General features: G+C 38.3%; 1 protein-coding gene across 4 annotated transcripts in view; it reads right to left on the bottom strand.

Moving 5' to 3' along the window:
• RAPGEF6 (Rap guanine nucleotide exchange factor 6) overlaps window positions 1–13,856 on the bottom strand; it is a 125,274-nt gene that overhangs the window by 30,738 nt on the left and 80,680 nt on the right. For 3 of the 4 annotated variants that reach the window (XM_062501999.1, XM_062502002.1, XM_062502001.1), the window contains exons 8-18: window positions 10,480–10,663; window positions 9,523–9,659; window positions 8,855–9,013; window positions 8,481–8,633; window positions 7,783–7,947; window positions 6,752–6,859; window positions 6,192–6,395; window positions 5,414–5,522; window positions 3,434–3,677; window positions 2,713–2,870; window positions 1,572–1,586 (exon numbers count right to left, since the gene is read on the bottom strand). In XM_062501999.1, coding sequence (XP_062357983.1) covers window positions 1,572–1,586; window positions 2,713–2,870; window positions 3,434–3,677; window positions 5,414–5,522; window positions 6,192–6,395; window positions 6,752–6,859; window positions 7,783–7,947; window positions 8,481–8,633; window positions 8,855–9,013; window positions 9,523–9,659; window positions 10,480–10,663 — 1,636 coding nt within the window. The remainder of the gene's footprint in view (window positions 1–1,571; window positions 1,587–2,712; window positions 2,871–3,433; window positions 3,678–5,413; window positions 5,523–6,191; window positions 6,396–6,751; window positions 6,860–7,782; window positions 7,948–8,480; window positions 8,634–8,854; window positions 9,014–9,522; window positions 9,660–10,479; window positions 10,664–13,856) is intronic. The other variant, XM_062502000.1, reaches the window with a different exon arrangement.

Here is a 13,856-nt window from a genome sequence, read left to right as displayed (position 1 = left end):
TAAAACTTCATAACTTTTCTGAGACCTGAGAAGGTGGGGGGCTGTTGCTGAGCCCTCAGCCAAGGCTTCAGAGTCTGAAGTTCTCCAAAACCACACCGGATGCAGATGTGCTGTAACTCCTGCATCAGAGATTGCCAAGTGAGGGAAGTCAGGGAGCAAAGCTAACATTAAAGCAACAGCCTCCTAAAGAAGCCCTTCCCTTCTCTCACTGCTATTTGTCCAGCCCTTAAAAATGCAGTGTAAGTGCCAAATCTGTGGATTGAGACCTGTGACCTGCCCTGGAGCACCAGTGATGCTCAAGTGTCCCTCTGCCCAAGAGGAATGGGCCCAGTTAATCATCCTGCTGGGCAGAGCATCCAGGTCCTTCAGGAACTCCCTGAAGGGCAGCAGCTCTCCGAGCACAGTTTTAGATGCTGTTCACCCCAATACATTGATTTTCCTCCATCAAAATCCACTGCTTAAAGAGGGAACAAAGTTCTTTGGGGGCAGTGACCTTGGGATTACTTTTTCTTGCATCAGGACTTCAAGGTGTTATGGGCACAAGTAGAAGGAATTTCAAGGTAAAAAGTAAGCAGCTAATCTATGATCCAGCATCCCACTGGAAAAAAGAAAGGCTCAACATCAGTTTTAAGTAAATTTTAAGATGGAAGAAAACATGGGCTAAAAAAATTCTGATTGAAAGCTAATTCCTCTAACAGTTTCATGATTATGATTAACACATTATCAGAACATTCTCATCAGAAGCTGGGTTCTAGCTGAATGTGCGAAGTTCAGTATATATGTGACTAGGGGCAATATAAGGGAGAAGTAAGTATTTTGTACTTTATTTCAGAGTGAAAGTGGTGAAAATGATATACTGAATAATTAGGGAAGTGCCTACAGTCATACAAGTAATAGTAAAGAAACAGAATAAGGAAATATCTATACTTTGGTATCAGCATACCTAAAAACCAGAGCACACTCAAGGTGGAAAACTGAAAACTGAAATTTAATTGGGGAGAAAAAAGTAAAAAAGAAAAAAGCAATAGAACCATGCAACCCACACAGTGTAACTTGTAACATATAAGGGAAACATAAATTTCAGGCTCATTTCTTTCTTCACGGTCTTTGCTTTTAAGCAGGTAAACTTAAATTATTAAATTAAATTTTTTTAATGCATTATTCAGCTCATTTTGACAATACAAAGCACATATCAAGTTGGCATGCACAGAATTTTAGTTATAAAGTACAACAGAAGAACAAATTAAATCTCAAACTATTATCCCCTGAAACTTCAGTTCTATGGAAGAGATATAAGAAACTTCATCCCTTCAAAGCAAGGCCACAGAGAAGCAGAGGAACCCGGCAAAGGTCATTCAGTGTGCTGGGGGCAGAAATGGGAAGTCTCAGCTTCAGCAGAGCATGTGCCTGTATAGGAACCTATGAATTTGTTCTAAAGAAAATTACAGAGGACAGGGCTATCTGATGCCTTACAGCAATAACTCTGTTAGTGCAACGTCTGATAGTGTTAAATTTACAGGCAAGCCATGCAATATTAAGGTCTACAGGATGCTTTACGTGAGGATACTTACAGTAAAACCCAACAGCTGCAGACAGGAGAAAAAGAAAAAAAAAACATATCAACACTAAATCAAGATTGAGACACAAAACTTATCAAGTGTACACTGTCAAAAATAATTTGGTTTTCTCTGACACTCAAACATGGCAGCATATTTGTTACAGCAAGCTTAAAGTAAAGCTAAGTGATCCAGCTGAAGATGTCCCTGCCCACAGCAGAGGGATTGGAATAGATGACTATTAAAGATCCTTACCAACCCAAATCATTCTGCAATTATATCCAACATGAACTAGTTAGCACTATTTCATATGAAGCAGTAACTTGTATAGTATTAAATGAAGACTTTTTAGAAAAATGTGTAGCTCTCATGCAGACAGCAAGGATCTGGAATTGCAGCAAAAGGGAACTTTTTGCTATGGGCATTTATGCACCTGATAGGATGTATCTGTGCACATCCCTTTTAAAAGGGGAAATCTGCAAGTTTATGTAAACGTAAGTTACAGTCAAAAAGCACTTTACAGAATTATGTCATTATATAGAACTTACACTTAAAATAGGGATAAAAGATTCTGACTAGACATGTTTACAGGCAGCTGCATACTGCAACAAATGCCTCCTGCAGCCACCCTAAACTGTATTCCTACAGCAACAGCAAGGAAAGCCCAGACCACGTACCTCAAAACATTTTTTTAGGATTTTAGACATACTGTTGAATATATATAATTGTCAAACATGAAACATGAACATCACTGTGCTGGTACCATGCTAGTCCTGTTCTACCCACAATACTGTACAAAATATATACTGACAGATGGAAGGATGGAAAAGTCAAAGCATCACAGAGAAAGGAGCAAAGAAAGACAATCTCCTTCCACCAGAGCAAATTTACTCCAGTAAATTAAAGGCCCACAGAAATGGCAAAATACATTCCTTTGTAAAAAATAAGTAAGTCCCACATTATCTAAAGAACGTAGGCAAGAGAGGTTCAGGAAGTGCAGATTTTCAGTACATCTCCAGTTTGGCCCTGTTAGGCCCACAGGATGCACAGGCAACTGCACTTAGCAGGAGTGATGCTAGTAACAGTTCCAATTTTCCCCCTGACAGCAGCTGCCTTGCTAACCATCCTGTAAATCAACCTCAAGCTGCCATTTTACCTGAAGGGTTAGAGAAATCCAGAATACTGGGTGTGGGCTGCAGCAGGTCAGGGCTACTAGATGAGAGGGTGCCTGGAATGGGCATGATGGCCAGGCTGTGCCGGCACTGCCGTGTCCCCACGATGCTGTCATCTTGTGACTGGCTCACGCTGCCATCACTGCAAAACAGTTCTGGTTCAATTATCTGCATTAAACTCCACCTATTCATCTTGGGATGAATGAATCTAAGAAAAACAGTGGTGTTCAGCTGTTTTAACTATATGCTGTAGACAGGCTTTCGAAACAAGCATGGGGAAAAAGATTTGAAGGCGTTCATCAGGAGAGAAAAGGTATTTTGGTCTTGTTCTGCGTTCATGGGCAGATGCCATGATTTTTTAAAAAACATAAGCAACATGAACATAATGACTAGATATACTGAGCATTTGGTATGTCTTAATGGCCTGAGGCTGAAGAAGGGTAGGTTTTAGGTAGATGGCAGTAAAAAATTCCTCCCTGTGAGGGTAGTGAGGCCCTGGCACAGGTTGTCCAGAGAAGCTGTGACTGCTCCATCCCTGGTAGTGTCCAAGGCTTGGAGAAACCTGGTGTAGAGAGGGATTGGAATGGGATAGTCTTTAAGATCTTTAAGTTTCCTTTCAACCCAATCCCCTTCCAATCATTCTATGATTAAAATATCACAACCTAATAAGGAACCATTACTTTTTGACAAAAGAGTCTGACAAACCTGAAGAGTTTTGGAGGCAAGATGCTGAAACGGGTCTTGTCTAAAATTTTCCTTATTCTGTTTCTTCCACCAGATACAGTGTTTGCTTTCATTTTCTTGTTTCCTTTTTCACGGGGAAACATCTGTTCCACATCTCCAGGCATATCTGGGATAGAATAACGATTGTTTTTCTTTTCTGCAATTTTTGGAATATGTGGAACTCCATTCTTCTCCTGTCCTATCCTGCAGAGCAGCTCCTTAAACACTGCAAGAGAAGATATAGTTGTTGTGAGTAACCCTTGCACACTCAGAACTTCACAATGAATTCTTCTTTTCCCCCCAAACCTTTTGCTTCCCACATCCCAGAGAGAGAATAAGGAAACACTACATTCGGGGCAATAAGCACTATGCATTTATTGGCTTTTTTGTTTGCATCTTTTGGGTAATGGAGTGCACATACTTCTTCAAGGCTAACTGCAAAACAGCCTGGTATTTTTCCCAAACTGTCTTTGTTCACTTCTACTAACACTGTTGAACAGAAGCTGCATCAAACTTCCTTATTGCATTTATAAAACTAAGCTACCCTATAACCCACACTGACATTTTCAAAGCTAGAATTCTGTGGAAATTATAGGGGTTTTGTTCTGTTTCTTTCCACATATATAAGGTGAAAAAATGCTAAAATCGTCTTGTCAGCATCAATTATTTCTTCAAAGATCCTTTAAAAATCTTTTAAAAATCTTTCAAGTCAGAAATTCAGTATTTTCAGTTCAAAATAGGGTGATACTGGAAGAATGCAGAAATGAAAAAGCAAATTACCCAGATTGTCTGTATAAGCAAGGCAACCAAGGTTTTCTGTACAGAAAGTCCAATTAAATGGTACATTTCTGTTGTGTAATAAAAGCTAAGGCTACAAGCTTTTCCAGTATGGATTTAAACAGTATAACAGGAATTGCTCATAGTCAGTACCAGGCACTTAGCACTCAATTAAAAAGTTAGGATAATAAATATCGCTGTTGAAAAAAGCTTCAAGATATTAATTTATTAAAATTTATCAGAGAAATCACCTTGACATTCTGACAGCTAGCAGGAGGAGATTAGAACCCACTTGCAAATGCATGTTGCTCACATTTATAATACATATGAACAACCTATCAATGTCTCAGTTACAGTGATGCTCCACTTCACATCATTTCACATTAGTCTGGACCACTGGTGACTCTGGTTGTTTCAAGCTTTTTTTGTACTAAGCTAAAAAGCAACGGCTGAGGGCTTGAATCTTTTCAGCTGCACAGTGATAAACACAGTATATTAACTTAAAAGAAAATCAGTAGCGAGTAAGGGCAGGAAACTGAAGGAGGGAAATAGGAAAAGAAAACCATCAGAAGATATGGATACAACTGTAGAGGATGGAGCTATCCTGTGCACAATCTCATTCTTTCTCTAGCACTTGTTATTCTGTTGCCTGAACAAGATTATGGAAAAAGAGCAGATGATTTGACTGAGATTTTAAAGAGGTATTTAGGTGCTTATATTCACGATGACAATTAAAAGCCAACATTTATATGCAATACCACTTTTTATATCCCCTTTTCGATTATAAAGGTAATTTATCCTTTCATTCTTACAGCCATTATAAAAAGTTTTTAAAAAATCACAGTCTTACATTTTTGTTGTTTCTTGGCAAAAATATTTTGGTCCAGATCCCTTGGCTTTGTTTCAGCCCTATTGCATGGAGGGACACTAAATGAGCTTAAGCAGTCATCTGACAATTTCTCAAGGAATTGAAGAGCTGCCTGTGTTGGCTCTGCCCCACTCAACATGCAGCCCTTGGCATTTGAGAACTTATCCAAGAAAACAGAGGCACAACAAGGAGACCTTTGCACAACTTCTCACCTCAAGAGCAAGTTGGGAAAAAAAAGGAGGAACCCCAGTGCACTTATAAAACCAGAAGGAGTGGAGTTTACACATAAAAATATATCATATATAAAGTCTACTCACCAAAAATGTTTGTTTTTACAGTGATGGAGAGATGTGTGTTATTCTTTAAGATTTCCAGAGCTTTTACAAAAGTAATGTTCTCAAAATTCTGTCCATTTACTTCCATTATCTTTAAGAAATAAAATATTGACTATTAGAAGATCTGTCTGACAGACTTACAAATACAAAGGTGATAATACAGGCACAGTAAGAACTTCCCAGAAATTACCATATCATCTTTACAGCAGCTACCAAATGAAAACATTCCATGTAAAGTAACTATTTTCATCACATCAGGATGCAAGTAAGTCAGGACTCCAATTTTTACTTGAAAAATGCTTTAAATAAGTTGATTTTCTGTGGTATCATTACATTCCTGCAATTAATCAAAAATGGTGGATCATGAACCACAGAGCTAGTATCGCTTCGAAAGCTGCATTTTCACTGAGTGTGACCAGTCACTGTTCCACCTGCCTCAGGGAGCTGGGATCAAACATTAGGTGAGAATCAATCCCACAAAACAATCTGATGGTTTCAATGTAACCATATCTCCAATCAGAAAGTTTCAAAAAATAACCATAACTTGGTTTCCTTTCTCATTCTGTTTTTGGAATATTTAAATATTTTACATATTTTGAAAACTAATAGAAACCCACTTAACAGATATAAACAGAAGCTGAGCTGTGGCATTCCCATGCTTGCCAGTGGTTTGGTTTTAGTACACAGCATAACATTTCTGTTGAGAACAACCAAGAGGTGGGTGAAGCAGAACATTTTAAATTAACATAATTGTTTCTACCTGATCACCACGCTTCAGTCCAGCTTCTGCTGCTTTACTGCCTATCTCCACAGTCTCTACAAAAATACCAAACCCCTTGTCACTGCCTCCAAGAAGGCTGAAAAACAGGGGAGAATCTCTGGAAGGTTTTTGCAGGGTGATTTGTCTCCATTTTGCTTTGGCAGCACAGGCAATATTCAGCAATCTGAGATGGCCTTTCATTTTCTGTTAACACAGAAGACACAAAATGTAGTGCAATGTTTACTTTATTAGAAATGGAAAAACAGTTAAGAAAAATACCCCAGGTGCCAGAAAATAGATTTCTGACGCCCCATTTTCAGATCTTACTAAATTAACCTTGTTCTCTTTTGCAGAAATGCAGAAGTTCCTAAGTGAGTGCCATAGGCATTATTTAATCTGGCCTTTATATCTAATTAATACTTAGGAACAAATATGTCCAATGTTAAAAGCCACTTGTTAACTGTTACACTTAGAGACTACAGCTGTTAGGGACTGGTAACACTTGAAAATTGAAATATGTAGTACTAGAAAATGTGGCACTCATTCTTTTTTGCTCCTACCGTATCTTCCAAGTTCTTTTCAAATTCTTCCAGGAATCGAGTCATGGAGGGATCTCCTTCAAAGTCATTAAAATGATTGTTCACCCACAGTAACACTACTCTGGTAACCTGTAATAAAAAAATAAATTATATATAGATATACATAAAGGTACCTATGGTTCTTCTCCTATAAGCTTTAATCTATAAACACAGAGGAATACGTGGATGTGGCAGAACAACACAAAGCAGATTACTGATATGATATTACTGTATCTGATATGAAAAAGACATTTACTCTTGAAATCATCTTCTCTTTCCCTTTATTTGTGGAAGCAAGTGAAAAATTTAAAAACCAAGTATTTTTATACCTAAAAAATACTGGCTACATCACCCAGTACCTACTGGTGCATAAATCCATCTTCAGCTAAGCCCTCCTGACACTGTTCATGAAAATCTCTTTTTAAAGCATCCTAATGATTTCTTTAAAGAAAGTTCTAGCTGTGATAATAAAAAGCTTTCTTTCAAGAAATTTTAGTTAAATCTTCAGATTGCTTCTGTAGGTGCTACAGAGTCACTACCATTCATGATAAAGTCAATCTGACAACAATATTATCTACCCATATTATAAAAAAATTGAAGTCCATAGCAGTTTCTCTTCTAAAATTATACAATTTCTGCTTTTGTTTGATGACATGCTCCTCTGTACCTTCCTTGTATTAATACCCAATAGTTGCCAAAATGAAAAGCAGGGAAAGAGGTAAGAAGAGAAGGAGTAACCACAGCAGACTCTGCACAACTTCCTATACAAAACATCTAGTGTTTTGACAGTATGTTGGACTTCCTCAGCTCAAGGCTAGAACACAAAAATACTGGCTAAGAACCAACAAATTGGTATGATTTAAGTTCCTGACTATCAAGGTTTTTCAAAAATGTGCATGCAGTTAGATAGAGTGGAACCTGGTTTTATTTATCCTAGTTTATCAGCAATATAAAAAGGGATCAATTTAAATATATTTTAACCAAAAATAGTAATCTCTTAAACTCCAACCAACCTTATCCCTGAGGCTGTCCACTGTGAACCATTCCAAGAGTTTATTTCCAACTTCCAAAGGACTTGGTAGAAACGTTCTGTATGTTAAAAGAAAATCTTCAATGTAGGTTGGATCCACAATAGAATGTTCCTCTATTAAGTGCATGATGAGTCTCTCGGGTGTTGCCTTAAAAAAGCAAATGAGAAAATAATTGATACCTCTCATCAACACTTCTCTCTAAAGAGCAATTCAACATAAACCCATGTGGATAGTATAATCCCTTCAGAAAGTTAGTTCAGTTATAGACAACTCAGGAGACAACGCACTAACATGTTTAAATCAAATCCTCCTGCTTCTCTCAGTCCTGACCTTTTGCATAGGTAACACCTGGCTAAAACAATTAGTAACTTCCCTTAATTCTATTTTTTAGTAAGCAGTTTAAGTTCTTCTTTCAGATTCCAAAACATAGGCCATAAAGACTCCAAAGGCTGCTCCCAATACAAAACTCAATGTATCTGTTGAACAGGTTACAATGTATGTAACTTTATGAGAGTGGAAATGGCAGTAAATTTGGAATGTGATACATATCCTTCCCCTCAAGGTTTTTGAGCTGACACAGACAAAACTCAGTATGTATACTAGAGTCAAACTGAAATGTTATTTATTTACTAATAAATAAAATTTTAATAGATTAATGGAAAGCACAGAAAGAAATGCACCTTGATAACTATGTGTCCTTTTCTGGTTCCACTGCGATCCAGCTCCCTGTGTTCCTTTACCATCACAATTTCTCCTTCTTCCTCCACTTTATGAGTGTTCTTTTCCACATGATTCAGAATCCTCCAGTAGTCTTGCTGGGCTATACACACAAACTGTCCCCAAGGAAAACAACAGTAATTAAAGTATCTAACATAAGAATGTATCCCCATCTTATCCCCATCTCCAGGCTAAACAGCCCCAACTCTTCCAGTCTGTCTCCACTGCAGAGGAGCTCTCAGAGCACCTTTGTAGCCTTCTCTGGACCTTTTCCAATCTGTTTTCTTTTAAGAGATGTTTAAAAATAAGAGGTAGTTATATAGAACTGCAACCTTACCTGGCAATCATCTACTTTGGTTCTGACCACTCCATTCATGTACTGTTTGTCCAAAGAGGGAGTAATCCCAAAACTATTTCCCATACAGAGACTCTCACTCTTCCCATCAGGATAGCTGATTTCTACTGTGCCATTTAAAATTACATACCAAGAATCAAGCTAGAGAAAGGAAAAAAAAAATAAAAAAGTGAAGGTTCAATAACTTCTGTAAGCTCTTATCTCAGAAAGGCCCATTCTTGTAGCCCCCAGTTTGCTGTCACCACCACTCTGCAACATTTAATTCACCAAAACTGCACTGTAAGGCAAGAGATGGAGACTGAAAAAGGAATGCTTTTCAGCTTTATTCACTCACTTCAGAACTGATTCTGGAAGGAGAACTGCTGATTAATAGTTTGCTTTCTTAATAAATAGGCTAATTGCTATGATATATTTCTACCATTTAGTGAGAATGAACATTTTGTCCCTAGGTACCCATTTAGTCACTATCAGAGATGAGTCTACCTCACCCCTTCTTGGAGGGATGAACAGCAAATGCCATTCCAGATATCTTGATCCAAGCAAGAAGAGAGAAGAGACTTCAAGATAGTGGTTCAGGGCACCTATGTTCAGGGCACCAGGGAGCTTGACTACTGAATGATTTAACACTTCTTCTGGAAGCAGCGACTTACTTCCTGGCCGTCTTCAAGTATGATGGCTCCTGCTTGCTCTACAACTTCAAATATCATCACTGAACACAGTTCTCTCCTCACAGACATGGTCATGTTTGCAAAGGCAGGTAGTTGATGCATGAATTCCAATAATTGCTCTGTTGGACAAAGGAAACATTGGTATGATGACTGCAAGGTCCAGGCTTTCCTTGGATTCCTTACTCTCCACAAGTATATTAAACCCCAGTTACATTCATTCAAAAATTGTTCAGTGATGTTATACTTCCCATTTAGCCTGTGGCTAAAAGAGCCCAGTGTGCACTCTGTTATCAACAGCCAGAACTCAGCTCCACAGCCTTGCTGGTGCTCTGATTGACTCTCAGGGCAGCAGTCTAGCGAAGAGTAAAAGCACTTCAGCTTTAAACATCTAGAAAAATTAAAAATACCCCTAGGTACAGTAATTATAAGCTAGACAGGAGCATGAAATGTTTCCATTGCAATCTGAAGTACCGCAGCAAGCAAATTTTGCTATTGAAATCCATGCCAATTTCTTGCTAAACACTGCAGTAAATTATCTTAATTTTAACTCTTTTGCAGTTTACAGTTAAGTATACCTATACTCAGTAATGGTATGCTCTCTCTTTGCAATTTAATATCTACTTCAACAGCTTCGGGAAGTCAAAATTTCCTTGCTATCCATCCCATTACATCAGCACATACAATAACTGTAAAACCTCACATCTTGAGCACCACAAAGACTGCTGTTCAAAGCACTTGGATTCTCAGAACAAATACTCTCTCAGATAGCAAGAGAAGATATAATTCAATTAAGAGTATCAATAGAGCAAAATGAGACATCATTCAATTATTAAGATATACACTGAACATTAATTCATTAAACAGTTTCCGGTTACTTGAAGTTATATGTTATATGAAGTAGCCGTATGCAAATTTTACTACTGTATTTTTTCTCCTCACCAATGTCATCATCAGTTTTATCTGCAGGCTCTTTCTCAAGGCACTCTCGGACAACATCTCGCCCTAGAAGTGGATCAGAAGTTCTGTCAATATCTTCATCCTCCTCCTCTTCTTCATCTTCAGAGTCTACAGGTGCTTCCGGAAGACCCGTTAAATCAACATCTCCCATCTCACTTTCTGTAGCCTACAAAGAAAACATCAATCAGACAGAGTTCAGTGTCCTCAGTTCAAATGATTTATGGTCTGAGGTAGATAATTTAAAAAAAAATTAAATTCTGTGACCAACAAGTCTAATTAGAATCTCTAACAGCTCCCTTTCTGAACACTAAGGAAAATGATATGCTGAAATCAACTAGATTCTCATTTTACAGCATTTATTCTCTCTTTCTTGTGAATTCATGTGACATTGTTTTTTCACAATTTGAGTCTATAGTATTAACAAAATAATAATATAGTTTAGTAATACCATTAGTTACCCAATGCCTGTGGACACGTTTCTACTGCCAGCAATGGATGGCAACACAGACATCACACTGAGCTGACACAAAAGACAACAGTGAATGAGAACAAAATACCAGCAACAAAAAGCAGAATCACATAGGAATCACTTGCACTAATTCCTTCAGTACAGTTTAAATGATGTAATGGCATGAAAATACATTTCCAAACAGATGGAAGGGGACAAAAAATAGTTTCAAATTCTCTGTTTCTACAGAGTAGTTGCTCAGTCACTTTTTTAAAAGCTTAAACCAGAATGCAAACTATTTTTCTGTTTAAATTCAGAATACTGAACAAGATGTGTCACTGAAAAGTATAAGGCAAGTATACAGAATCTTGCAGAAAATTGAGTTTGTTTTTAAATGACCAGATTTACAACACTCACTTTCACTTTGAAGCAATCCTTGAGATTTTACAAAAACACTGAACTAAGGCATCAAGTACCCTGCACGTTCACTAAACATCCAAAATAAAGGATGACTTTGAATACTGTAATGGGGCAGAGCACAGCTTCTCTGGACAACCTGTACCAGTGTGTCAAAATCCTCACCACAGACAGGCAAGATTTTCTTCCCTATATCCAAGTTAAACCTACCTTTTCCAGTTTAAAACCACTGTCCCTTTTCCTTGTCACTACAGGACACAGAAAAAAGTATTTCTAATAAATCTGCTTTAAGTATTGACAGGGTGCAATAATGTTTCCCTTTTCTCCAGTCTCTGGGGGCTTCACATGACTGCCACAACTACCAGATGGACAGTGCCTCCACAGTTCCATCAGACAAGTCCCTCAGGACCCTGTGATGCATTGCCTTGGGTCCCATGGACTCATAGATGGTCTCAAACACGACCTTCTCTTCCCATGGGAAGGACTTCATTCCCCCAGTCCCTGCCTTGATGTTCAGGGAGTGGAGAGATTTTTTTCACAGCAAACTGTGAAAAATGAGACAAAAACTGCTGAGTGCCTCAGCCTTCTCCATGTCATCAGTTCTCCTGCCTTATTTAGTGGGGGAAGCTTTTCTGGTTTTTGCCACATCCCTTGCCAAGTACAGCTCAAATTGAGCCTTACCATTCCTAATCCCAACCCTACACATTAGGACACTACTCCTTGTATTCCTCCCAGGACATATGTCCCCGATTCCACTGTATGCATCTCCTTCTTGTGCTTCATTTTGACCAAAACATCCTTACTTAGTCACTGCTCTCCTGCTCTTATGGCCTCACATCAAACAATATCCACTTTATGAGATTTAATCACACCAGACTGCACTGTCTCCATCTCCCTACACACTCCATGCTGATGTGAGCTCCAGTACCTGCACAGAGGAACAGCTTTGTCTTCCTACACCAGAAAAAAATACTGAGGTTTATATATAACCTTGGGCTTGGAGCTTGTCCTCATTTTGGTCATTAGCCAGCAAACCTAATAAATAAAGCTTAAATCATTTAAAAATATATACTTCTTTCAGAGGAGGGTAACAATACAAAGAGGTTAAATCTGTTTTACATTACATCACTTTACTGGCTTCTGTAGCTCACGTTAACAGTTTTGGAATTAAGCCCAAGTGCAAATTGTACTTGGAGAGTCGCAGCAGCACATGATCAGCACAGCCTTTTATTCAAGGACTCTTCTAGCACTTCTTCATCTAAATAGCCACAACTAATATCAACTTCTCCACGCTAAGACAAACAGCAGCACCAATCCTCACTTTGATACACCCATGCTGAACCAGAAAACCTGAGGCTACAGGTTCTACCAAAATTTTTATAACCTTTATAGGAAAACAGACAAATCAACTCCTTTCTTGATAAGTAAGTTATGTTTTGATCAAAACTATTAAATAGGAGCAGGTCCTCCAGCTGTGTTGCAAAGATTCTGTGCACACGGTTGACAGAATGCTGGCAGGCCAGACAGTGCTGGAAGGAACAGGAAGTATTTTGTTCATAAAGCCATCTGCAGAAGTAGCTGCTCTCCCCATCCACAATGCTCCAGCTGTTTCCATGATCAAATATAAAAATTATTCCTAACACAAACATCTATGAACTACTGATGTACAAAAGGAAACCAGAAGCTGCAATCCTCAAATCTTGTACAAATATGGATTTCCATGATCAGGTCCGTGACACAAGGGTATCTTCTGAGATCCACAGCCCTGATACATATTTTATAGATAATCCATTTTAATATCAAAGCCTTAACCACAACTGGAATTATTGCTGGACAATGATGTTGCTGTCCCGAAAGAAGACATACTCCCAAAGTGACAAATGAAGGATTTTGAAAGAAGTGAAAGAAGAGAGAAATTTTCAGCACAGTATTGACAGAAATAAACAGGTAGGAAAAAAACGATGCAAACTACGTCACTAAAAGAAGATGACTGGCAGGTATTGATACAAGAAACTGATTTCTGAGAGTAGAGGTGAGACCCTGTCCAATCACATCCAAAGAGACAACCTGGATTCCTCTGTGACTTTGGCTCGGCACCTTAAACCCATAAAAGGGCAAAGAAAGATGTTTTCCCTATGTAATACCTGTTGAATTTTATTTTCCTGAGGACTCCTGTAACAGGTCAAAGCAGCTGTACAAGCCTGCATTTCAACTGCTGTATGCACAAACAGCTTCCCCTACTTCCAGCTGAAGACCACAGTTCTGAAACTAAACGTACTTTCAGACTGGGGTTGAAAGAAAAAAAATTAGAATTCTAAAATCCCCTTCAAGCAAGAAGTTACTTTAAAAACTGTAGGGAATAAAATTTCCTTTCTAGAATTAAAAAAGGTCTGCAGTGCAACAGAAAGACAACTGCTCTGCAGTATTCCAAGCAAGCTGGAATTTACAATAAACACATTTGAACACTTTGGTATCCATGTTTTGAACACCAAAA

The sequence above is a fragment of the Cinclus cinclus genome, chromosome 14 (assembly GCF_963662255.1).
Source record: "Cinclus cinclus chromosome 14, bCinCin1.1, whole genome shotgun sequence".
NCBI lineage: Eukaryota > Metazoa > Chordata > Aves > Passeriformes > Cinclidae > Cinclus > Cinclus cinclus.
The sequence above is the reverse complement of the archived record's forward strand: the minus strand, read 5'-3'. Positions and strand labels throughout refer to the sequence as shown.